Source organism: Pelophylax lessonae (genome assembly GCF_965119305.1).
Source record: "Pelophylax lessonae genome assembly, chromosome: 5".
Taxonomy (NCBI): Eukaryota; Metazoa; Chordata; class Amphibia; order Anura; family Ranidae; genus Pelophylax; species Pelophylax lessonae.
Window position 1 is genome coordinate 147,635,609 of NC_138772.1, and position 27,895 is coordinate 147,663,503.

At 43.5% G+C, this 27,895-nt stretch overlaps 1 protein-coding gene across 1 annotated transcript in view; it reads left to right on the forward strand.

The window, feature by feature from the left end:
• RAB5A (RAB5A, member RAS oncogene family) overlaps positions 1–27,895 on the forward strand; it is a 91,319-nt gene that overhangs the window by 53,740 nt on the left and 9,684 nt on the right. Inside the window, exon 3 of the mRNA XM_082257326.1 lies at positions 16,878–17,029. Within this exon, the coding sequence (XP_082113452.1) occupies positions 16,878–17,029 (152 nt within the window). The remainder of the gene's footprint in view (positions 1–16,877; positions 17,030–27,895) is intronic.

The window sequence follows — 27,895 nt, forward strand, 5'->3', positions numbered from 1 at the left end:
GTTAGGTCAGCCATACTCTGTTCAATCTCAAACCGTTAATGGGCAGGCTGAGTGTACCAATGGGCAGGCTGGATGTGCCCAAGTTGATACATCAACTTGGGTACAACCAGCCTGCCAGATTCACTTGCGATTATCGCAAGCGGCTGCTAAAGCACAATTGCTAAGCAGGAGGAATTTGCATGTCGACACTGTGTAGATGGAGGAATCGTGCAAATTTCTTTCCTGTAACCCATGGTTGCAGGATAGAAATTTGCACGGTCTATGGCCTGCCTTATGCCTCGTACACACGCAGCGATTGTTGGCCGTGAATTTACGGCCAACGTCCGATCGGCCGATTATCGGCTTGTTGTTGCTTCCGACAACCGACTGCGATTTTTCGGCCGAACAAAATCTGGTGTGCATACTATAAAATTTTTGTTGGCCTTCACCAGAACGGCCGATTTTCCGTCAGTCAGTACAAATTTCGGCAGACAAAAATGTGATGAGCAAGACTGGGCATGCTCAGAGAAGGAAAAACACACACGAAAAGTAAACCAGAACATGACATCACTTCTGAAGTTGGTTTTTGTTGGCCGATAAAATTCGTGTGCAGTCTAGAGCACATTTCCACCAACACAACAACACTGGACAAAAGACGGCCGATCGGTCGGCCAACAATCGTTGCGTGTGTACGAGGCATTAGTCATCCCCGCCTAGCAGAGCTCTAGTTGCTAAGAGGAATGCAGATTGACAGCAGGACATTTACACGGCTGCATTTTTTTCCAGCACCTTGGCCTGTAATTTACTTTTCACAAGGTGTACAATGTTTATGATCAGCTCTCTTGAAATATAAAGAGCACTGGGTGCACTCTGGTACCTTTATGTAACATCTGGACTTTATTCAAAACCTGATTTCACAGGAAAGTGGAGGTATTCAGATATGCAGCCAGATAGACAATGTACTAGTTCTGTGAACTCAGTTGCCCTGTAAAGTGCTGTAAAGTGTATCTAAGCCAAGAGGCAAATTGTTAATATACTGCATTATGGCATTACTTAGATGTGTTAGTTGTGCATTAGTTTTAGTCATTCGGGCAGTTTGTCCTTTTTATTTTTACATGTTGATCCTGCCAGTGACACCCTGTGTCCGAGTTTGAAAACACACACTCACTGTATCCTACTATACAGAAGCAGAGTTGGCTCCCTAGAATGCTCTCTCTCAGTTTGGACTCCAAACACCTTCCACTCCTCACCTTCATAACATAAGGAAGAGGTGTCCTATAGTTTGCAGAAGAATTTGTGGTGACATTGTATGAGAGTTGGTAACAGTGTATGAGATTTCTGGGCAGTGCTCATGAAGTGACCGGGGCCTTTTATGACAGCATACATTTTTTTTTCCTGTACTTTCTGAAAATTCTTTTAGCTTGAAAAACAAAAACCAACTAAAAAGAAAAAACTTTATAGAGCTCATTAATGCCCCACCTTAGGATGCATTTTTTTTTCCATTGAATTTTTATTGAAAATTTTACAAAAGTACAACTGTACATTACAAACAGATATAGAATGAAAAGTAACTAATACAAAGTAGGTTACAACTTGTGAGGTCGAGTGACATCAGTGCAGTAGGTACATAATGTACCAAGATATGGTCAAAGGGGGGCTTAGGAAGGAGGGGAGGGAGAAGAGAAGAGGGGGAGGGGAGGGGGGGCTTAGGATGCATTTTAACCCCCCTGTCTCTCCCTCCCACCTCCCCCTAACTAGTTGGTGTAAAAAAAAAAGGGGGGGTAATTTTTTTTTTTTTTTTATTTATTTTTTATACCTTTTTATGTGAAGTTGCTATCACATGACATTGCCAGCCCAAGTCTTCTCTTCTATTTACTTCCTGAAATATAAAATACAGCGCTGAAAATGAAATCCTATGCATATATGGAAAAGTAAATACAATCGAAAATAACGATAAAATTCTGGAACAGTCCAATCCACCCATGCACCATGGCAAGTGAAGAGATCCGTCTAGTAGGTGCTTGAAAAAGTGAGAACCTCCACCACATGTATAGTGACCAATTGGCCTCTTACCGAATACAGGTGACCAATGCTCTCACAAAGGTCAACAACGCTTTCGCTCAAGGCAGGACGACCAGATTCCCAAAATGATGACAGAAGCTCCTAGATTTCTTAGATCTCCTTCCAAGGATAGGATCTATCATGCAGTGTCCCTCTCAAACATGGAATAGAGACAGGGAAAGACCATGGTGCAGTATGTTCCAAGTAAAAGCGTTTATTTAAAATAAAATGCACTCACCACACGTAAGAACATGAGGGACTTTAAGAATAAATTCCAATGATCGCTGGCAGGCGATGCATTCAAACCGGCTTGTGACGTCGACGCTGACAGCTCCGCCTACATGTTTCGCAGGCAACTGCGTCATCAGGGGGGGGAGGGAGCAGCGTGATAGACGTCTTATAAAGGTCAATGGAAACCGGAAGTGCAAGCGGTCAATCGGCACGCCCTCCGAGGTCACACAGGAAGTGAAACCACGTATGGACCGCATTGCGACACCGGAAGGGGTTCTCAGACCTTAGAGCTAAAGGCTGATGAACCGGAAGTGTGCCTTCGTTCCGGAAACAAAACAAATGGTCATCTCCCGGAGAGATACATCCACCTGCCCCGGGAAAAAATCATTTAGCGATAACTCATTAAACATGGATAAAAAAGGTATATGTCCACAAATGGGAAATATTACCAAAACTATGTCAAAAAAACATTAATTGTTGTAAACAGCCCCATAGACCATCCAAGGACCCATGGGAGCTAGTATGTAAAACCGGATGTGGATCCCCAAACCCAAACCGGGGAAGAGATACAAAAATTAAAATCAAAAAGAGTCGAGGTCACAAGCCAGAAGAATTATCAATATAACAAACATATACAATGGTGATATAAAAATCCAAAAAGTATACAATAACTCAAAGCATACAGGTTAAAAGGATGTGTACAGTCTAACACAACTTGATATAAAATTCAGAATCAGAGAATGATTTTATACCAGCATATTAATCCATAACAACATAGAACACAATGTCCAAGGTTAACTGTTATTAATGAATGAATTAAGATCCAGGTCTACATTCAAACCAGATGGCCTAAGGCATTTGAGGAGATAAATCCATCGGGTTTCTAACTGTGAGATACCTCTACGTAGGTGGCCACCCCGCCAGTTAGATTGGAAAAGATCAATGACCATAAATGAGGTCCCTGTAGGGTCCCTCCCATGGTATTTGTCATAATGTTTGGATAGGTTGTGCTTCGGAAAACCCCTGCGAATATTGCCGATGTGCTCATTCATTCTCACCCGAAACTCCCTAATGGTACGCCCTACATAGTGTAGCCCACAGGGACAGGTGATTAAGTACACTACATTTTTAGTGCTGCATGTTGCAAAACATTTGATGTCATAGGTTAAACCCGTCGCATTGCACAAAAATTGAGTGTACTTCCGCTGTTTCAAATGATTAATTGAACAGACGGCACAACGTCTGCAAGGGTAAAACCCATCTCTGTCAAAAAAGAATTAGGTCTAGTGGGAGGATCAATGATGTTCGGTGCTAACCTTAACCTTAATGGGGGGGCACCCCTAAAGACAACCGGGGGCTGGTCTGGAATCAAAGAACCCAGAACCCTGTCACTCTTCAAAATGCCCCAATGTTTGGTCAAAATTCTTTTCACCAAAAAATGGTGAGAAGAATAGGACGTAAAAAAGGAAAAACGAGGTGAAAACCTAGTTGTCTCCCCCACTGGCCCGTTAATAGGTAAAACCTCCCTCTCAGGGTACAAGATTAGACTCCTATCCATCTCTGCAGTGGCACGAATGGCGGAGTCAAGTTCATCTGATCCATAACCTCTGTCCAGGAATCGTTCTTTTAGTACCTTGGCCTCCTCAAGGAAGTCCTGCAACAAAGTACAGTTTCTCCTGAGTCTCCGAAACTGACTTTTAGGGACACCTTTTAGCCATGGTCTATGATGACAACTCTCTAGGCTGATGAACCCATTACGGTCCGTTTCTTTAAAAAACGTAGATGTGATTAGTTTATTGTCCTGGACCCGAATCCTCAAGTCCAGAAAACTAATCTCCTCACTGCTGATGTCATGTTTCAGGGCTATGCCGCGATCATTGTTGTTCAGAGTGGAAAAAAAGGACTCTAAAGAGTCCCTATCTCCACCCCAAATCAACAATATATCGTCGATATAGCGCCCCCAATATAGAAGTTCAGGGATGTTCTGTCCATAAATGACTTCACCTTCCCACCTGGCCATGAAGAGGTTAGCCATTGAGGGGGCAAATTTCGCCCCCATGGCTACACCTCTGCACTGCACATAGTGGGTACCACCAAACCAGAAAAAATTATGCCCCATCGCATAATCCATAAGGTTAAGTATGAACTCCTGTTGTTTTCTAGGAAGAGACGCATCCTCCCGAAGAAAATATTGTACAGCCTCTCGTCCATGATGGTGAGAGATAATCGTGTAGAGAGAATTCACATCCGCTGTTGCCAGCAGAAGGCCCTCTCTCCACTCAAAAGAATCCAGAGATCTAACCACCTGGGTGGTATCCCTGATGTATGATGGCATAGTAGTGACAATGGGTTGGAGATAATGATCTATATAGCGCCCTACTTTAGATGTGATAGAGTTTATGCCACTAATGATAGGTCTTCCTGGGGGGTGGAGAGGGTCCTTGTGGACTTTGGGCAAATAGTACATGATGGGTATACGAGGTGCCACAGGAATCAAGAACTCCTTCTCCTTTTTATTCAAAATTTGCTGCTTATAACCCTCCTCCACCAGTGAGACCAAATCCTTCTTATAAGAAGCAGTGGGATTCTTGGGCAAAGGGCGATAGGTGTCCTGATCGGACAATATCCTGTGCATTTCTGCACAGTAGTCCACCTTATTCAAGATCACTACCCCTCCGCCCTTGTCCGCCGGGCGTACCACAATGTCATTACGTTTTTTAAGGGAATCCATACCCACTTTAAATTTGGGATCCATATACACCCTCTTGCAATTCACCTTTTCTAAATCCGCGAGTACCACATCCCTGAACACATTCAGAGAGGGTGGAAGATTCACTGGCGGATTGAAAAGTGATGCATTGGCTAGAGATGAATGTCTAAAGCCATCTGAATTGGGGATGGTGCTTCTAATAGGGTTGGAAGTTAAATACCTCTGGACATGCAACTTCCTGACGTATTTATGTACATCTATAAATACATTAAACTTCCTGGAAGGGTCCTTCTATGGGTGTCCATGTCACTGCCTGTGAGATGTGGACACTTCTAATTGGATGGCTGCTGGCAAGGTCCTATCAGGAGAGAGAGGGGATGACAGTGGAAATCGGAGGACTAGTAGGTAGTAGTTTCAGGGCTCCATCACAATGATAGATCAGCTGTCCCCTGCTCCAGGACCAGCACCAGTGAGGGACCTGGAAAAGGTACTTAGGTGAGTATTTCTGTCTTCACCAAAAAAAAGACTATTCAGGAAGGTTGGTGGGTGGTAGGAAGATACTGTAAATAAAAAAAAAATTTAGAGTGGGGCTTTTGATTTATGTCTGGAGTAAGGGTGCCGCAAGCATAGGGCCCAAGATAAGCACCAGATGCTTGTTAATAGGTCTGTTCAATCCACTGTCATTGGAACTGATGCCAGCTTCCCTTTTTTTGCAGTTGCCAGCATTAAAATACTGTACATTTTCACTACAAAAATACTGCATTACCTCTGACTGCTCTCTGCAACAACTAAGAATAAACAGATTCAAAAACGGATGTAGACTGATGTAAACTGAAGTGCAAACTGATATAAAATGAATTGAACTAAACTAATGGCGGATGTGCAAACTGATGTAAAATGAATCCGCTTTCTCTTTTAAAAGACGTGACTGAATGGATTCCTATGTAAAAGGGGCCTAGGGCATCCCGTCTGTTTTTCATCCGTCAACAGATTCAATGGAGTACAAACGGATGTCATCTGTTTTATTTGCTTCCGTTCAGGTCCCTTTTTTTAAAGTCTTTATTTTTATTCTGTTTAAAAAACAGAAGCGGGCAAAAAACGGATGTAAGCAGAACTTAAACAGCAGATGAATGCTAACTGATGTGTAGATACAAACGCAGTCCAAAAAACTAGACTAGGCATTAAGCCCGTTAAATTAACGGGCGCTAGGACGTATGTATGTATATATGTGTGTGTGTGTGTATATATGCACACGCACACATTTCAACGCAACTGTGCATGCGCCCGACATTTGGAGCTGCATATAGTTGGGAGTTTTCGGCAAGATGTTGCGCCCGCATTTGGAGCTTATATACATAAAGGATTTAAAAAAAATAAAATCGGCAGCATGTATATATACACAACAAATTTTCAACTGCCAGGCTCTGGTATTAAGTTTTTTTTTTTTTTAAATCTTTCCATTTAAATAAATAGTTAAATATCTATCAGTAGTGTTAACCATGCTGCCGATTTTTATTTTTTTAAAATCCTTTATGTATATACGCTCCAAATGCGGGCGCAACATCTTGCCGAAAACTCCCAACTATATGCAGCTCCAAATGTTGGGCGCAGTTGCGTTGAAACATCTTACCGAAAAGGACAACTCTCGTGCACAGTATTCTTCACTGTGCACGGGCATTGACTCTCACGGCCACGGCATTGCATTAGAAGTCTCGTACTTGCGGCGGGTGGGCGTGTACAGGAGCGGATCCCCGCCCACCTTTCAGCATCCTATTCAGGATTGGCTGGCGTTCCGATCCAGCTGGGGAAGGAGAGGTACTTCACCTCGGTGGCGGAGAAGAGCGCGGCTCCGGAGGAAGAGGCCTGTCGGATGATGCCTCTGTCATGTCGGATAATGCATTCGAGGCATCATCCGACAGGCCTCTTCCTCCGGAGCCGCGATCTTCTCCGCCACCTAGGTATGGTTTCCTTCCAGCCAATACAGAGGCGGATGTTGAAAGGTGGGCGGGGATCCGCTGGTATACACGCCCACCCAGCGCCGGCCGGTGTTCTCTGCGTCCCAATCCCAACGGCTGTCCTGGTAAAGTGAAGGATGGGGAGTGTTGGGAGGTGGGTGTGGCCTCGTCCCAAAAATGGTGATCCAAAGTGATTCTCAATAACCTTGAATAAACATGTGAACACCCAGTGATAGGAGTGGACTCTTACCACATGTGGAGAGATGTGAGCATATACTGTAATAGTTCAAGAAGTCCCAACTGATCGGCCAGATGGTATAATTCTTAGGATAGAACGGATCAATCAGCTGCTTACAATAAGGGGGAGATAAAATCCAGATGAAGATACAGCATGTACAGGGTGGTCGCGGGTGTCTGCATCTCACTCCGGGACCTGTGACAGCACGGCTAGCTCCCCCCCGACGCGTTTCCACTAATAAGTCGGCTTCTGGGACTGGAGCTGTTCCTTAAGCCCCGGTTCACACTATAGCGATGAGAGACATTGCATGTGATTCGGCGTGCACTGCTCTGAAAATCACATGCATTTTCTGTGCGATGCCAATTCAGCCATACAGATTGTATGGCTGAATTCGCATCTGATTCAGACTGAACATGCACAGGACCCTTTTTTGGGTCCGCAGCAAAATTGGATTGCATGGTGGTTCACACCAATGCGATACGATTCATGTCCGAACTGTCAGCCTTAAGCCTGGTACACGCTGGGTTGAACGAAAAAAAATTCAGCACACTTTGCATAGTAAGTACAGTGATCTACCCCTCTGTGCTTTTGTGTTATGACAAGGGGACACCCCCCCTATGTATAGTAAGTACAGCGATCTACCCCGCTGTGCTATTGTGTTATGACACGGGGACACCCCCCTATGTATAGTAAGTACAGCGATCTACCCCGCTGTGGTATTGTGTTATGACAGGGGGACACCCCCCTATTGGCTGAAAGCGATGATCGGGAGTTGGTCGGCTGCTGGTTTTCCAGCATGCTCATCCAACAAAAGCCGGCTTCTGTTGGACAAGCCGACATACACATTTTTTTTTGAACAGGCAAATGTCTCCCGACATTCGGCCCATGTGTACCCGGCTTAACTGCTCTATAGTTCAAGATAAAACTGGGAGTAGTCTGGGAAAACACAGGGGCCATATACTGGACAGCTCTGAATTTCATACACAATCAATAAATGTATTCATTACCCTTACTTAACAGATATAACATATTTATAGGTAGCAAACGAGAAATTCATGGTCAGATTTTACATATGCTTTACATAGAGAGGAGAATGTCAAGCTAACAATAGACTTGTATGATATTTAATGCCAGCTTAAATAAGTTAGTTGAAGTGCAGTCACAAGGCATTTGGAAAACATTCTCCCACAGCATGGGCCTCACACCACTATTCATTTTCATTCCTAATATTGAAAAAGGCTTGTTTCAAGATAAGTCCAAATATGACAATGTACGACTCATTGTATAGTTTTATGTGAAGAATCAAAGGGACGAGAGAACAACTGTGCATGAAAGCTAAGTAACGTTGGTGAAAATATATAGCTGTGATATGTGGCATCAACTAAACGTGGACAAAAGAAAAATGACTGTGCTCTGCAGAGACAATGCTTCTGGGTCAGATATGTTAATGCCGAATAAGTAGCAATATTCCCAAGGAGCAGACTTTTTTTTTTGTTCTCGGCAAGTTATTATTTGTGCATGCAACAACCCTCTGACCCCGAGTGTGCTTTTTCACAGCTCTTGACTTTTAGCTCCTATTTGGAACTCTGACGTGCCTCCTATTATCTAACAATTTAATAAGGTGCTCAGAGTAGTGTGTAGGATTAGTCCTGTTATTCAGAAAGACAATGATCCTAACCATGTGCCAAGTCTTATCTGAGGTCCAAGAAAGTTCAAAGAATGGTGACATGGCCTTGCTTTCCTACACAGTCAGTGTACCTCAAACCTATTGAGCATCTTTTGGGAACTTTTACAAAGGGAAAGTGATAAATGTGTTGTAATGAAAGAAACATTAAATATACACTACCAATAAAACATTTTAGAACACCCTAATTTTTCCAGTTTTTAGTCGAGTAAATAAATTGAAATGGTACAAAGGTAAGCAGTAAACTGCCAGAGGTAAAAAAAAAAAAAAACTGGCTGAACAAAAACTGAAAACAAATGTACATTTTTGAGTTATACAAAAAGGCATTTTCAGGTAAGAAGTCCTGGGTTAAAGTGTTTGTTACCCCAACATTTCATATTCTTGTTTATGCCTGCTGTACCATGTACTTGTATGGAAAAGTATCCTGTTCTCTTTGTATTTCTTGCTTTGTGTGAAATCCCTGGTGTTCCTGTAAGTCCCTCCTGCTTTCCTATTATAAACTAACCCCACTAGGCATAAGAAAACAACGTGGTCAGTTGTCTAGCTGTGCTGGGAACTCAGCCTGCTCTCCTCCAATGTTCACACTTGTCCTGACATGCCCCCCTCTGCACAGCCATTTACTGGGAAGACGCGTCTGCTTCTCCCCCTAAACCCCACCCCCCCCCCCTGCCCCAGCTCTTATGCTGCTGAGAATGGAGGGAATGTGATTACTTATATTAAAAAAAGGTATTTATAGTGTGTGTGTGTGTGTGTGTGTGTGTGTGTGTGTGTGTGTGTGTGGTCAATACACAAATGTCTTGCCTTTATTTCTATTTTAATTTGAATGGGTTGTTTTACAAGGTGATCGTTAACAATCACTTTAACAACTCAGTTGTTCTGCAGCAATGTAACATAAGCCCTGAAAGTTCATGCTAACAATTCCTATGCCAATTACTATTCCCAAGTTTTATTGATTACTTACAAGCTGTCTGTATAAAAGCAGTGTTGAAACTGACTGTGTGTTACTACACCCTCTTAAGCAATATTTGGGACAGTATTATACTGCAGGAAATTGTATATTGCTCTCAAAATGGCAAGAAAAAGGCAATTCTAACCCTTGGAAATTGCAAAGAAAGCCAAGGTGTCAGTGAGTACAGTTTCCTACACCATGAAAAGGCACTTGGAAACGGAAGGAAACTCTGGCAGACCAAAAACCTCAATAGAATCAGAAGACCACTTTCTGAGAAAAAAATAGGTGCATAGTATGTGAATTATAATAGCTGCAGGAAGCAGCATATTTCCAAAGGTAAAGCAGCCATTTCCAAAGGGTGATGTAAGGCTCAGACATCTTTCCCTAACCACAGGTAACCGATATGTGTGCGGCTAAATGCGAATAGCAATGGCCGCTGTCAGCCTGTCATTAATTCATATAGGCTGAGTGGCCGCTACAATTTGCATGCCCTGGTCACTCCAGCTAAAAGAATCCGCAGATTGCTGCTGGAATCTGGTGGCTGCAAATAAGCGGCCTAAATTCCAAGATATTACTGCCCTGCCTTAAATGCACAGTATGTTGAAAAATGCTGGATGCTGTAGATTCTGTTGAAAGACAAAGCTCTCTTGTGCATTGCAATTTGCACATACTGCTTTTAACACACTTATTTCTAACGATGCCCAAATTTTAGCATAAAACTATAGATACAATCACATCTTTGTTAAACATTTTTTTCCACAGTAATTGAAAAACCTGTTCTGTATTTTTCAGAAAAAGCACATTTAGAATCCAGTATATCCGGGCTTGACAAATGTTGCTTTGAATCTAGGAGCCAGATAAAAAAGTTACGAGCCAGTTTTTTTTTTTTTCTTAACAGGGCTTTATTTTTGATGACGAAGATGGCAGATCTTGAATTTGCACATGGGGGGACTGGAGCCAGGCATGCTGCTGAGTGGGTTGGCTTTCTCACTGGGTGGTTTCAGGGGATGTGTGTTCCTTTGGGGCTCGCAAGGTGTGGGGATTTGACACTTGAAGTTGTTGGGGCTGAGGTTTTTGATGTGTGTCTTGTGGTGTGCTGCGTAGTAGCCTTGACTCTGTTTGCCTCCCTGCTTGTCCCCAGCTCCACGCATGAGGACTGGCTTATTATGTTTTCTTATTAAGAAAAACATCCATGCCTGGCTAAATTTTGAAAAAACACATTTTAAGTCACCCAAAAGCATGCGGGAAAAGTTATGGTCTAATGAAACTAAGGTTGAACTTTTTTGCCCATAGTTCTAAAAGACATGTTTGGTGCAAAAACAACACTGCACATTACTGAAAGAACACCAAACCCACAGTGCAGCATGGTGGTGGCAGCAGCATACTTTGGTGCTGTTTTTCTTCAGCTGGAACAGGGGCCTAAAGCCCCGTACACACGTGTCGATAATTGGCCGAGAATTTTCGGCCAACGTCCGATCGGCCGATTTTCGGCTTGTTAGTATGATGCTTCAGACAACCGACTCCGACTTTTTGGCCGAAAAAAATCTGGTGTGCAGGCTATAAAATTTTTGTTGGCCGTCAACACAACGGCTGATTTTTCCATCAGTCAGTACAGATTTCAGCAGACAAAAATCTGATGAGCAAGACTGGACATGCTCAGAGAAGAAAAAACACACGGAAAGTAAACCAGCACATGACATCACTTCTGAAGTAGATTTTTGTTGGCCGAGAAAATTCGTGTGCAGTCTAGGCACATTCCAACCAACAAAACACTCTGGACAAAAGTCGGACGATCGGTCGGCCGATAATCGTTGCGTGTGTACGAGGCATTAGTCAAGGTAGAGGGAATTTATGAACAGTTCCAAATAATACCAGTCAATATTGGCACAAAACCTTCAGGCTTCTGCTAGAAAGCTGAACATAAAGAGGAACTTCATCTTTCAGCATGGCAACGACCCAAAGCAAACATCCAAATCAACAAAGAAATGGCTTCATCAGAAGAAAATTAATGTTTTGGAATGGCCCAACCAGAGCCCAGACCTGAATCAAATTGAAAATCGGTGGGGTGATTTGAAGAGGGCTGTGCACAGGAGATGCCCTCGCAATCTGACAGATTTGGAGTGTTTTTGCAAAGAGTGGGCAAATATTGCCAAGTCAAGATCTGCCATGCTGATAGACTCATACCCAAAAAGACTGAGTGCTGTAATAAAATCAATAGGTGCTTCAACAAAGTATTAGTTGGCTGTGCACACTTACGCAACCAATTATTTTAGTTTTTTATTTTTACTTCCCTCCTCCTAAAAGATTTAGGTTTATTGTTCAACTGAGTTGTACAGTTTATAGGTCATATTAAAGGTGAAAAAAGTTCTGAAATTATTTATTTGTCTCATTTGCTTTACATCACAGAAACCTGACATTTTAACAGGGGTGTGTGGACTTGTATAGTAAAGCTTGTATAATAATAATTTAAGGTTGCAGAAGATTTTACAGCAATACCTGGTGCTTATTATGGCTGCTTTTTTGTACATAAAATTTAAAGTTTTTATTATGTGATGCTTCTCAAAACCTGTAAAATACATGTTTAGAATTTATTAAACTTTTTTTTATGATTTTCTTCTTGGGGACCTACAAAGGGTGTTTTTTTAAGATGTTTTATTTTTACAACAGTGCTTCTTTAACATCATCACCATCTCGGGGGATTCTGGGCACTTCTCTATATTCCTATTAACCACTTACCGCATACTAACGTAGGGCTACGTCGGTAAACTTTGCGGTAGTGTACCGGGATGATGCCTCTAGCTAGAGGTATCATCCCGGTACCATGGTTTGAAGCCGACGGTTGGCTTTCCGTCGGTACCGACCGATGCGGCTCGGGAGCCGCTCGATCGGTACCCGGGGGCGGGAGGGGACGCCCCCCCCCCTCCCGCCGCCTTCCGTGGCTTTGCTCGGGGCTACCGTCCCACCGGGAGCCCCGAGCACCCAGCCGGCACGTCAGTCGGCTGGATGGAGTCCCGATGAATGCTGGAAACGGCATTGATCGGGTCTCCGTTGACGTAACCCGGAGGCGGCGTCCATGACGTCACTTCCGGGTTACTGTGCTGCAAAAGGCGGCAAATTTGAAAATCGGCTGTATGCAAAAACGCCGTTTTTGGCGTTTTGCATACAGGGAAGTGTAGTGGAGGGGTTTAGGGTCTTTTAGACCCTCGATCCCTCCATAAAGTGTACCTGTCACTACATATTGCTGTCACAAGGGATGTTTACATTGCTTGTGACAGCAATAAAAGTGATCAGATTTTTTTTTTTTTTTTTTAAACTGTAATAAAGTTAAAAAAATAAATAAAATAAATGGGGGGGGGGAAATTTAGCCGCCCCCATCACCGTTAGCTCGCGCACAAAAAAAAACCTATACGGAAGTCGAGCCGCAAAGAAATCGCTGTTCAAACCACACATGTGAGGTATCGCCGCGATCGCCAGAGCGTGTGCAATAATTTAAAAAAAAGAGCTACACTCTAACTATAAACTGGTAACCGTTAAATAAATTTAAAGCGTCGCCTATTGAGATCTCTATTGACCGTAGTTTGTCGCCATCCCACGGGGGGGCGCAATTTTAAACCGTAACATGTTGGGTATCTATTTACTCGGCGTGACATGTTCTTTCACAATATACAAAAAAAAAATGGGCTAACTTTACTGTTTAGTATTTTTTAAATGCAGTGAAATGTGATTTTTTCAAAATTTTTCCCAAAAAATGGCGCTTTAAAGACCGCTGCGCAAATACCGCGTGACAAAAATTATTGCAATGACCGACATTTTATTCTCCAGAGTCTTTGCTAAAATAATATATATAATGTTTGGGGGTTCTAAGTAGTTTTCTAGGAAAAAATACTGGTTTTAACGTGTGAACAAAAAGTGTCCGAAATAGGGCTGGGGCTTAAGTGGTTAAGTGAATAACTGTCTGTGCATCAGTTACTTGAGAATACAGAAAAAAAGTGGTCTTCAAGGAAGAAATCTTTTCCTTCAATGTAAATGTACAAGAGAATGGTTTTAAATTAAAAAATAGATGGTATTGTACGCCGTCTGCAGTACTTTTTAATCCATAATTCTATTTAACCTCCCTGGCAGTCTGATTATGTCAGTGTTTTTGAATGTCAAAGCGGTACATTGTTTTGCATGGAAATCTGTTTTTTTATATTGTAGGCCTGTAATTCTTAGGAATAAAACAGTAAAAGTCAATAAAAATTATTAATAAATGAATTAATAAATTATTATTAAAAATAAAAGAAATATAACATTAACCACTTTACCACTGAGTACTGGAATAGTACTGCGGCAAAGTGGCACGATCCCGTCTGACGACGTAGACCTACGTCGCCAGACTCCTCCCCTGTAGGCGGCGCTCACGCGCCGCCGGAGGCGCGCTCCCGCTGTTTTCATTCACAGCGGGAGTCGGGCCAGGGGAGGAGCAGCGTTTTTTTACCAAACATGGGTAGCAGAAAACAAATTGGCCAAAAATTTAAAAAAAAATTGGTTTTTACATCTTTTTTGGGGGGAATTTCATATAAAAAAATGTTAAAAATATTATTTTTTCAAAATAAACGCTCTTTTTTTGTTTATAGCACAAAAAGTAAAAATCGCACAGGTGATCAAATACCACCAAAAGAAAGCTCTGTTTGTGGGGAAAAAAAGGACGTCAATTTAGTTTGGGTACGGCGTCGCACGACCGCGCAATTGTCAGTTAAAGTCGCACAGCGCCGAATCGCAAAAAGTGGCCCAGACGTAAGACCGCAAAATGCTCTAGTGGTAAAGTGGTTAAAGGTGCAGGCAGGGCACTGGACAAAGCACTCGTGACAAAACCATGTCCTAACAGATTACAATGTATCGTGATGTTTTGTGTACTTTTTTTAAAATTTTCCGCCCCCCGCGTTGCGTCGCTCACAGGGAAGGAAACCCGAGAAGATGCCAACATTCTATTAGAATACTGCTGCCTATCAGATTCTGCAACCAGAAGTGACGTTCGGAAAGAAAAGCTTATTGCGCGTGCGTCATGCTTTCTAACGTAGCCTGCTATGCATTCCAATAGCTTTCCTTATGTGACAGAAAACGAAGTAGCTTCTTACACCCATGCAAGTCTTGAATTTTAGATTTATTTTACCAGTAAACTGACCTTATAGACTGAATAACTGTATTCCATTTCTAATATTATTGTAATATAGTAAATATAGCAAGTAACCTGCGGGTAGAAGGTGGCTACGCCCATCTTGGTACACCCCGCACTGCTCGGCAACAAACTGATTATATAGTGAAATAGACTATTTCACTTGGTTGCCGTGAAATAGTCTATTTCAGTAAAAAAAAAAAAGGTGATTTTACTGCAAAAATAAGTCTGAAATTCAAGAGCTGCTAATGCTTCGTGTTCTGTTTCATTAGGAAAGCTATTGGAACGCAAAGTGCTCATGTTGGAATGCATCGCGTATGCGCAGTAAGTTTTCTCGGCCATCACTTCTGGTTGCAGAATCTGATAGGTAGCGGTATTCTGATAGAACACCGGCATTGGCCGGAGGACATCGGGGGATCCTAGGGTATCACTACAGGGTAATCCCGAGTGTGGATCGGGGTTACCGCTTTTGGTACTGAAAATTACCCGAGCCACACTCTGGATTAGCGCCAGGGAGGTTAAGCTTCTAATAAATGCTGGAGCTGTAATGCAGATGTGGGAACCCTGATTCACATTTGGCAGCAGTGTCTCTCTTTCTGGGGGTTGGTTCATCGCATACCTCTGTCAAGGGTTGCTGCTCGGATTTTACACCCACCCAGTACTTGCTACATCATACCAGTCTGTCTAAACATCAGTATTTTGAAATCCCTAGCAATGCATATGGAGAGCGCAGCCACACTGGGTGTCCCAGTCCACTTGAGAAAACCACAACCACCTAAGATTGCGGAATTGTTTTCCTGCATTAACAAAATAGCAGATTTGGAGGAACTGATACAAATCGTGCTTGCTAGTGTTACTCTGTACATTGCTGGTTACATTATAGATCCACAGCTGAATACGCTAATCTGTTACATGACATTGTATAGGCATTGTATAGGTACAATTTTAGATGCTCTTGAGTAGCATCGCCATAGGGAGCATATTGGATTCTCCCCTGCTTACATTTCTGCTCCCTTTCCCTGGCTTTATGCTCTGCTACCCCTCTTCTCCTCTTTTTACCTTCCCTCTTTTTTTTTTTTTTTTCTCTCGGTTCTTCAATTTTTTTCCTCCTACTAATCAGGCAAACATGACTCAAAGGGGTGATTTGCTGCGTTAAATAAACACAACAGGGTTTTTTGTTACACATTCTTCCATTACTGGGCTACTAGTTTCAGATCTGACTTACTGGTGGAAGAAGTAACAGTGCTTTTATTATTTTGACTACATCCTGATGATAATTGTAATCTCTGTTATGCTTGTTACACCTCACACTGTAATTTCGTCACCATGCATGTCTTTACCTTGTACGTTTTTTGTTTTTTTTTTTGTTTTGTTTTTTTTGGGGGGGTGGGGGGGTCCAATAAAAATTTTCATGTAAAGAAAAAATGTCAGGCAGGAAATATTTCCAAATAATAATTTTAACCAAGAGTATTTTTTTTTTTTTTTTTTACATTTTCAAAGACCCTTAAGCAATTTAGAGTCTTGTTTTTAGAGTTCTGCAGCACAAGCTCTGATTGAATTTTTAGTTAATCCATAGCGCTTTGTGAATCCTTTTGGCCAAAAAAACTGCATATGTACTGTAACTTTTAAAAATTTTATAAAATGTGTACTAATGTGGTGATTTTTTTTTTTTTTTAATGCGAGATTTAAACTGTGAAATCTCTGTATTAACTTAATTTAAAGAGTAGAATTTTCACAATTACTGTACTTATTATTCTAGTATAATCATGTAGCATTTCTTAGTGTATGCTTAGGATCATATTAACTTGAAAAGGTGTATATGTATTTGAAGTTTCCGATAAGTTATTTTTCCTCATAATTTGTTCTATTAGAGTTAAGAAAAAATAAGGAAATGTTTCTCTTTATTATTTGATAGCGGCATTTCTTACCCAGACGGTCTGCCTTGATGATACAACAGTAAAGTTTGAAATCTGGGACACAGCTGGTCAAGAACGATACCACAGCCTAGCTCCAATGTACTACAGAGGAGCACAAGCTGCAATAGTTGTATACGATATCACAAATGAGGTACTGTGAGTCTTTTATCATTCATCTTTTTTATTTTTGCATATATATGTATAAAAGAATATGCAGAGGTTCAGAGATGCATCATTATTTCTAGGACTGATTCTATAAAGGGAAACTGTAGACAGCAAAAAACAAGGGGGGGATTTACTAAAACTGGTGCACACAGAATCTGCTGCAGCTGTGCATAGTAACCAATCAGCTTCCAGGTTTTAGGCCGGGTTTACATATGTGCGAATTAGATGCAGGTTTCCTCACATCCAATTTGCATGACATGCAAGTGTAACCGGCTCACACATCTGGGCGGCTGCAGTCCAAATTGAAAAAGAGGTTTAAATACACCTATGGAGGTGTACAAAGCCGCGCTCATCTAAAGTTCACTAAGTGTGGTGTTTCAATATGGTGAACCATTAAAAGGTAATAGTGCATATAAATATTAAATTATTAGAATAAATCACTGATGTCACTTAAAAGATATAAATATAAAGTGCATTGACAATGGTGAATATAAAGTGCAACAATGTTAAGTGAGATAAGTCACATATAAAGTCCCATGCACAGTGAAATGAATATAAAGTGCAGCAGCAGTAAGTGAAAAAAATTACATATAGAGTCCCATGCACCAACAAATTTCAGTGCAGTCTCCAGAAGATTCTTCCACACACAAATAGATCTTCAATCCCTTCACCACATGGACACCCAATGTGTGAAAAGGCTTACCAGAAATCACCGACCCCTTAATTATAGGGGGTCAGTGTGAGCAGAATGATATTCATCAAAAAGCCAATATTCCAGAGTAGATTAGAGCCCTCCTTGAGGATCCACCTTGCAATCGCCAATATACTATTTAACTTCAGAATCCTTAGCCAGCCCCACTTTTCTCAACTATAAAGTAAAGGAATGGCCAATATAGTGAAGTACGTACAGGCAATATTTATTTATATAAGGTAGATACACTTACATTTAGCAGGAAAAAAACAGGCATTGGATCAAACCAAATACTGGGGATAACGGGTTGCGCTTCCACATCTTAATGCGTCTCGTCCGGTCCCAGAAATAACATGGCAGTGTGATTGCACTCCTAGGTCCCGGCCGGTTTCGACAGTACACAAGCCGTCGTTGTCAAGGGTCAAGGGTGACCCTTGACAACCGAACCGAATCCTATGCGAAATATACCTGTATGTCGGCTTGAAGAACTGGTTGTACTGGGATGATACCTGCAGCTGCAGGCATCAACCCAGTACCGTTTTTTTAGAGCTGCCGGTCGGCTTTTAGGAGATAACTGATGCGGCTCAGCTCAGCAGCCACTCTGCCCTTTTATCCCAGTGAGCGGGAGGGTTCGCCTCTGCTGCCCTGCCCGGGACTCCCGTCCCACACCCGCCGGCTGGTTGGAGTCCCAAACGAAGCCTTATTCAGCTTCGATCGGGTCTCCGATTATGTAACCCAGAAACGATATCACTTCCGGTTTACTTGGCTGCCAATTGTGCTGATTTAAAAAAACTGTCAGTATTCAAAAATGCTGCTTTCAGCATTTCGAATACTTTGAAGTGCAGAGGAGGGGTTTGGGATCCCTCCAGAAAGAGTACCTGTCACTGCCTATTACTGTCGCAAGGGATGTTTACATTCCTTGTGACCGCAATAAAAGTTTTCGGATTTTAATTTTTTTTTTTTTTTTTAAACCGTGTTAAAATGAAATGGGAAAAAATGTTTAAACCCGCCCCCGTCCCCGTGAGCTTGCGTACGAAAGAAAATGCATACGTAAATCGCGCCCACAACTGAAAACGGTGTTCAAATCACACGTGAGACTATTCAAATCACTCGTGAGACTGTTCAAATCACTCGTGAGACTGTTCAAATCACACGCGAAACTGTTCAAATCACTCGTGAGACTGTTCAAATCACACGCGAGACTGTTCAAATCACTCGTGAGACTGTTCAAATCACTCGTGAGACTGTTCAAATCACTCGTGAGACTGTTCAAATCACACGCGAGACTGTTCAAATCACTCGTGAGACTGTTCAAATCACTCGTGAGACTGTTCAAATCACTCGTGAGACTGTTCAAATCACTCGTGAGATTGTTCAAATCACTCGTGAGATTGTTCAAATCACTCGTGAGATTGTTCAAATCACTCGTGAGACTGTTCAAATCACTCGTGAGACTGTTCAAATCACTCGTGAGACTGTTCAAATCATTCGTGAGACTGTTCAAATCACTCGTGAGACTGTTCAAATCACTCGTGAGACTGTTCAAATCACTCGTGAGACTGTTCAAATCATTCGTGAGACTGTTCAAATCACTCGTGAGACTGTTCAAATCACTCGTGAGACTGTTCAAATCACTCGTGAGACTGTTCAAATCACTCGTGAGATTGTTCAAATCACACGCGAGACTGTTCAAATCACTCGTGAGACTGTTCAAATCACTCGTGAGACTGTTCAAATCACACGTGAGATTGTTCAAATCACTCGTGAGACTGTTCAAATCACTCGTGAGACTGTTCAAATCACTCGTGAGACTGTTCAAATCACACGCGAGACTGTTCAAATCACACGCGAGACTGTTCAAATCACTCGTGAGACTGTTCAAATCACTCGTGAGACTGTTCAAATCACACGCGAGACTGTTCAAATCACACGCGAGACTGTTCAAATCACACGCGAGACTGTTCAAATCACACGCGAGACTGTTCAAATCACACGCGAGTTATCGCCCTTATTGTCGGAGCGAGAGCAATAATTCTAGAAAAAGACCTCCTCTGTAACTCTAAACTGGTAGCCGTTAAAATTTTTTAAAGCGTCACCTATGGAGATTAAGTACCATAGTTTGTTGTCATTCCACGAGTGTGCGCAATTTTAAACCGTAACATGTTCGGTATCTATTTACTGGGCGTGACATCATCTTTCACAAAAAAGGTGTTTGAAAGACCATTGAGCAAATACTGTGTGACAAAAATATTACGACCATTCTATCTGCCTTTTGTAAAGTGTGCTAGTTGTTCCCAGCTTGTAATCCCACTAGGCTTGATTACTTCATTCTCCATGCATCCCTTACTTTTCCTGCTCCTCATCAGCAACTGATCCATCGCTCTGACTCCTCCCTCAACCAAAGCAGGGGGATCAGGATAAAGGGCATAAGAAAATGCAGCCCCACCAAGAAGCCCTTTTTAAAATATTGTGTCTCTTGGTTGCATTGAAATTCTGCTAAACCTACAGTAGGGTACACCCTCGCTTTAGGACATTTAAAGGGTAACATAAGCATTTAATTATAGGACTGACTTGTTGCCTGAAGTTGCATCATTTTGTGATGTAGAACCTCCCATGTTCTGGGTCACCGGGTTAGGGTGAATCTTGGTTGTAAACATTCTTAGTTAATAGTGGTGTGCAAATTAGAATATGGCGGCCCTGAAATGTGTGCAGTTAGGCTCCATGTACACGGGACGTTGTAAATGGCCGTTTAGGAGCAGTTGGGCGTTTTTTTCAGAAGCCCCTGAACCCACTTACATGTTATCTTATCTGTCCATGTACACAGGGTCGTTTACAGTCATTTGCAGGCAGTTGAGTTCAGGGACGTTTTTTGGAACGCAATTATTTGCACTCGAACGTGTGTTTCCTGGCGTTTCAAACGCAAAAACGCGACCGAGTTTAGCGTTCGCGTTTTTCCATTTTAAAGGGGAATAATTTTTCTGACCTCTAGGAACGGTTCTAAACGCAAACGCCTGCTAAACGCGGGTGCAAACGCGAACTAACGGACGTTTCAAACGTCCTAAAAATCCCAGCATTCAAAGGGACTTTTAACAACGTCCCATGTACATGGAGCCTTAATGGCAGGTTGTCTGTTGAGATATCCACTGCCACTGTTTTCAGTGTGTATCTAATCGGTGATTGAGACCCTTGTCCTGCCCAGTGGCAAGAATTTCTAAGAACACAAGGTTGGAAAAAATAAGTTGTACTCCTTCAGATGTTGTACCAAAAAGAAAATGTGCTGCCATGCTGGGATATGGTACAGAAGTGCTTAATCAATCCGGTGACTGCAACACATAACAAATGTGTTTTATTTAAAGGTTACAAACATGCATCAGGGTGTGAGTCAGGTCTGTCCAGTTTAGAATTTGGAAATGTTTACAAGGTTTACCATATCTAAACTAAGGAGCGTCATTACATCTGAGCGACCAGCCTTGGACAGTGGGATGAGATGGGAGTGCAGCTAATGCTTGCATAGTGCTTGTTGGAGAGGAGACACGTTTCTGCTTAGATACGTATGAAAAGCAGCCCCCCAATTTAGATTTAATTAGATATTTTAAACAACAGTGTTTAATGAGAGAGAAAATTCCACGAGATTCCTTGTCAGAAACCATTAAATGAAGGCTGTTCCTGTTCATTGTCACTGTATGCAAGTGTTCGCCATGACTGAGCACTGTGCTGCTTTCATGCTTGGCTGCCCTTTAAGTCCCAGCAGACATAATGTGTCTGTTTTTCCAGCACAGTCATTTATTGTAGATTAAGAAAAGTAAAAGTTGAGAAACCTTTGCCTGTTGAGATATAAACACTGTCCTAAAGGCAAATTCCAGCTTATGCCATGTTCTTTTTAGGTAATACAAAAGAACTTCTTTGTGAAGTCTGAGGGAGTACGATTATATAAAGATACAATATAATAATGCCATTTACATGCTGTGTGTTTTGGTTCTAATCAGTGCTTAATGTATTTGATATTTCAAGAGCTAGACATATTACCTAATGTTTTCAACCATCATTTTTGCTCCATTGTTAACCTCTTCCTTTGTACTTGGTGTTGCAAAACAATTAGAATAAGCACTGTATAATTTCAAACAGCACATATATTTTGAGGAGTTTGTCATGTTTACATTTTTATGTGAGAGACATTTTTACTTTTATTATTCATCCTTGAAATCACTTTTCCTTCCTTTCTAAAAGCTGAATTACAGGTGAAAATACAGTATATAGCAGCTGTTTTACCTGCCAAAGGAATTTGTATTTGTGTCCATTCCTGAGATTTACACAGCACAGCCAGGTGAATTGCAGTAGTAGTACTCTCTCTCCCCCTCTTAAGCTGGCCATAGATGGTTCGAAAGCTGCTGAACCGGCCAACATATATGGGCAGGCAGAATGTACTCAAGTTGATTGACCAACTTGGGTACAACCAGCCTGCCAGATCTTACATGTGATTTTCTCTAGCGCTCATCGACAGACGTAGTCCTCGGTGATACACCACCTTCGGGTTATGTTACCTCCGCAGGAGCAGGACTAGACAGGAAATTAAAAAGCTCTGGCCACACCCTAGGGGCAGTCCCAGAGGGTATATCCTCTCTCTCTCTGCCTCAGCAAATCAGTTATTTTCTGTCTAGTTAGGAGTAAGGACCTAGACACCTTGCTGGGATCTTAGGTCCTGGCAAGATTTTTTTCTTAAAAAGATTTTTTAGACAGCTTTTTTTCTCCAGTGTTCCTGTGAGATCTTCAAGCAAGAAAGCTGAACTGGGCGACGGGCTGGATGTTGAGATCCGGTGGTCACCCCAGTTCAGCCTACGAGCGCGTGCAGGCCATAGCTCCGCGCTGGGTCGGCCGCGACAAAGTCCCATTAAAGGACTGTCCACGCGAGTTAAACGTCTCGCCGAAACGCCAAAGACCATGAGTCACGGCGTCCGTATCGGTCGACAGCCCTCCCGCCCCGGTGGAGAGGGGTACTGTCAGGAGTTGGTGCCCGCCTGGTTCCGGTATGGTGAGTAGTATGTTCCCCCTTTTTCCCTGACGGGTTTTGTGGTGAACGCGGGCCCCTCTCTGTATGGTAAGAAAGAGTCCTTTCTATCCTATAACATGTCACAAATCCTCCTACTTTGAGTGTGATTTATGTGTGCAAAAGCCAGGAGGCTTGGCTTGGGAGCTAACAATCTATTGTATACATGTTTTAAAGATGTAATCTGTGGCATTCTGGGAATCTTATGGGTTAAGTATAAGCTACCTACCAGTCAGAAGCCACGGACATGTAGACTGCCTTCCAAATCAGATCTCCAGCTAATAGCAGGCCTCCCGAACGGCCACGCGGTCCGCCAGGGCCGGTACCGCCAACCACGCCATATCCCCATGCAGAGAGAGTGTTGTGTGCCCTGCAGCACACCGCTATTCAGTTTAGGCCGCCGCCATTTTTTTTTTTTTTTTTTTTGCTGGATCGCACGAGCCGCCATTTTGGCGTAGCCTCGTGTCTCCAGCATGGGGGCGGCCATGTTTGAGCTGATCCTACACCTCGTGGAGCTTGGGGGAGGCGCCGGAAGGCGTGCAGAGGGGCGGAGCCGCCTCCTTTCTTCCTGGGCAGCCAGCCAAGAGACTTCCTGTTTGTCAAGACAGCGCTGTAAGCTGTTGCAGTTTAACTCTGAGCATCAAGTGGTGAGCCTGGGGGTCTATCTCTCTCTCTCTCGATCGATAGGGATCCCTAAGCAGGTAACACTAAGGGGCTTTTTGTGGCGCTGGGGGTCAGAAAAGAAAAAAAAAAAAAGTTTTTTTCTTTTCTTTTGAATTATATTATCCAGGAAGTAACTGGAGTTATTATGGACCCTGCCACACATATTCCCCCACCTGTTTCCCTCGAGGGGGCCTCGGGACCCGCCGGTGCACAGAGTATAGAATCATTTACAGCAATTTTGGAGTCTATGGTGGCTCGGGTGGAGGCGGCCTGTCAGGGACGGGGGTCTAGGAAGCGACCCCCGCCTACCCCTATACCATCTGACACCTCTGACTCAGATTCAGAGATGGTCACGGCAGTTGCAGGTTCCTCTGCAAGGGCTGTTATCCCAGGTAAAGCCCCCTCAGACAGTGAGGAGGACGCTTCTTCTCTTGCTATAATTCAGGAAGAAGCATTGGTGGACGCACTAGTTGTGGCAGTGCAAGAAACCTTAAAACTTGAGGCTTTACCGGCAGAGGCAACTGAAACAGAGAGGCCTTTTGGGACTAATAAGCCCATCAAGACGGCGAAGGCTTTTCCTGTACCTAAATGTTTTGGTAATCAGATTAAAGGAGAATGGGAGCATTCTAAACGTACCTTTACTATTTCCAAGCGTATTGCTAGACGCTATCCGTTTGAGGAATCCATCATTAAGAAATGGACGGTACCACCAGTCGTGGATCCGCCTATTTCCAGGCTGAATAAAGCCACGGTTATTCCAGTGGAGGACACTTCGTCCTTTAAGGATCCGGTGGATCGAAAGATAGAAGCAGAGTCCCGCACTATCTTTTCTCTGATAGGGTCAGCATTTAGACCAGTAATCGTTATTGGTCTAGTTTCCCAGACACTTACGGAATGGGCGAAAATGGTACGCCTAGATCTTAGGGGAAAAGATATTCCCCAGGAGACATCTGATTTGATGGAACAGATCATACAAGGGCTACGGTTTATCTGTGACGCAGCCTTGGACACTACTCCCCTATTAGGGCATGCATCTAAGTTAGCAGTGATCCTCAGACGTGTGCTGTGGTTAAAATGCTGGTCAGCTGACCTAGGTTCCAAAAAGACCTTGACCAATCTCCCCTTTCAGGGGAATCGTCTATTTGGAGCCAACCTAGATGAAATCATTAAGGATGCCACTGGGGGCAAGAGCACTTTTTTGCCACAGGCTGCAAAAGCTAAGGGACCTCGCAACAAGCGAGGACCTTTCTTTACCGCCCATAAAGGGCGCCCGGCTGGTACTAGCGGGAAAGGCAAGACTCCTCCAGGAGGGTTCAAGAAGGGGACCAACCCAGCCAAACCCGAAGCAAAGGAGTACACAGCCTGAAGGTGCGCCCCCACCCGGTTTCAGGGTGGGGGGACGTTTTCACCGGTATTCAGGACATTAGATCGAGCATCAACCACTACTACCGGTGCGATTCTTCCCTTCCAAAAGCAAAAGCTAAGGGACCTCGCAACAAGCGAGGACCTTTCTTTACCGCCCATAAAGGGCGCCCGGCTGGTACTAGCGGGAAAGGCAAGACTCCTCCAGGAGGGTTCAAGAAGGGGACCAACCCAGCCAAACCCGAAGCAAAGGAGTACACAGCCTGAAGGTGCGCCCCCACCCGGTTTCAGGGTGGGGGGACGTTTTCACCGGTATTCAGGACATTAGATCGAGCATCAACCACTACTACCGGTGCGATTCTTCCCTTCCAACATTTAAGTACCACAGGAAGCGGTAGTTACCGTTCCCTGAAAAGATCTTTTCCTTTACCTTTTCCTAAGATTAGTCCCGATACCTCACAGGAATCGGATCTGGTTGACCAGATAGGCCAAGTAGCCTCTAGTCGGGTGACTTCGGTCCCTGAGGTTCAACCAGAAAAGATCACCCTTCCTGATAGCAATCAGGTATCTGATAAATGTGTGGGAACAGAAAACGACCAGACTTTCTCGGATGGTCGGGGCCAGATACCTCTAGGGACGCCTGGTTCAGATCCAATCAGCGCCAGTGGTCCTAGAAATTCTAGGCTGGCCTCCTCAAGCCGGCCTGGCCGACTTGGACATGTTAGTCGCAGACGTTCCGTGGGAACTTCGTCTCAGGGAGTGTCTGTGGTCTCAAGGACCAATTTACCTTCGTGCTTTACAGTCGCTGGTTTTAATGGCCTGGCCATTGAGACCCAAGTACTGAAGGACAGAGGTTTGTCTACTTCAGTCATTCCTACCCTTATTAAAGCAAGGAAAGCGACTTCCAGCAAAGTCTATTATCACACATGGAAGACTTATATTGCGTGGTGCGAATCTTTAGGATTTCCTCCACGTACCTATTCGGTGACTCGAATATTGGCCTTTTTGCAACAAGGGGTTGAGCAGAAGCTAGCCTTGAGCACCATCAAGGGTCAAGTTTCAGCATTAGCAATCTTCTTTCAGAAGCCTTTAGCTACCAAATCCTTGGTGCGGAATTTCATCCAGGGGGTGCGGCACCTGACTCCTCCAGTCCGCGCGCCCTTACCGCCCTGGGATCTTAATTTGGTTTTGTCGGTTCTACAGAAACCTCCCTTTGAAAACATCAGGGAGATTCCCTTGCTTACTCTATCCCAGAAGGTGGCCTTCTTGGTGGCTATTACTTCTGCTCGCAGGGTGTCAGAACTGGCTGCATTATCATGCCAGTCACCATACCTAGTGATTCATAGGGATAAGGTAGTACTTCATACTAAGCCATCTTTTCTTCCCAAGGTGGTTTCAGATTTTCATCTGAATGAAGATATTGTACTACCTTCCTTGTGTCCTCAGCCCAAGCATCATTGGGAACATGCGTTGCATTCTTTAGATGTGGTTCGGGCAATCAGGGTATACCTGAAAGCTACGGAATCATTCCGTAAGACGGATTCACTTTTTGTGATCACGGATGGCCCCAGAAAGGGTTTGCCTGCATCTGCCGTGACCATTGCCAAATGGATTAGACAAACGGTGGTACAGGCTTATTCTATTAAGGGTCAGAGTCCTCCGTTCCCTGTTAGGGCGCACTCCACTCGAGCGCTCAGTACTTCCTGGGCCTTTCGCCATCAGGCGTCAGTGGTCCAGGTATGTAAAGCGGCCACCTGGTCGTCGGTACATACCTTTACAAAATTCTATAAAATTGATGTGACGGCATCGGCGGATGCCTCATTTGGCCGCAAGGTTTTGCAGGCCGCAATTTGAGGAGACCGGTGGTCTACCTCAAGGGTTTTTTTCTGTTTGAAAAAAAAAAAAAAAAAATTGTTTTCTCTTTTTTTGGTTGAGTCTCATCATTAAGGATGAGCATTGTAAACTTCTAGTTGGCACCGGTTGGGCCTTCTAGATTGGGATTGATTTCCATTTTCCCACCCCTCAGTTGTGATACTGCTCTGGGACGTCCCGTCCCGAAGGTGGTGTATCACCGAGGACTACGTCTGTCGATGAGCGCTAGAGAAAAATGGATTTTTGTAAAATCTTACCGTAAAATCCTTTTCTCTTAGCTCATCGACAGACGTAGTCCCCGCCCCTCTGTTTTGGAGTTGGGTTGGGTTAAATTCTCTAAGCACTGCTTTTTCACATAACTGATTTGCTGAGGCAGAGAGAGAGAGGATATACCCTCTGGGACTGCCCCTAGGGTGTGGCCAGAGCTTTTTAATTTCCTGTCTAGTCCTGCTCCTGCGGAGGTAACATAACCCGAAGGTGGTGTATCACCGAGGACTACGTCTGTCGATGAGCTAAGAGAAAAGGATTTTACGGTAAGATTTTACAAAAATCCATTTATTGCTTAGTGGCAGTTAAAGCTGCCAGCAATAATCGGTGTTCTAGCGAGGAGGGCTCCCCCCTGCCAAGAGAACACAATGGGAGGGATTCCCCCATTAACACTGACTGTTTTGATGGGGGAATCAAGCATTTTTTTTTTTTTATTTTTTTTTATTTTTTTTTTTTTAGGAAAGCAATAGGCTCTGCCAATGGCTGGCCTTAGCCAGTAAAAGAGCAGCAGCAGACTAATGAAGTCATCTCTCTGCTCTCTCCTGTGAGCTTTTTTCTTGTCATCAGTTTGCATGCAGCACATCTAAATGGCTTCCAGTTCTGCCCCTCCCTCTCTGAGTGCATGTTGCTGTACAGGAATTGAAAGAGACTGATGCCAAGTTAAATTCAGGTACTTACAAAATGCATCTTAATGCAATCCCTTCTTAACTGTTCCAGTGCAAGTTTCACCCCCCCCCCCCCACACACACACACACACACACACACACACACACACACGCACACACACATACATGCGCACACACATCAGAGAGGCAGTAGCAGGGCCTATGGCTCCTGCCGCTGTCAATCAAATCCTAAAAGCAGGAGGTGGGACTGAGCTGCCCTGTGCGAGCCCGCAGGTGCACCCCCATAGGAAACGGCTTCCTGTGGTGGTGCACTGCGAAAAGGAGGAG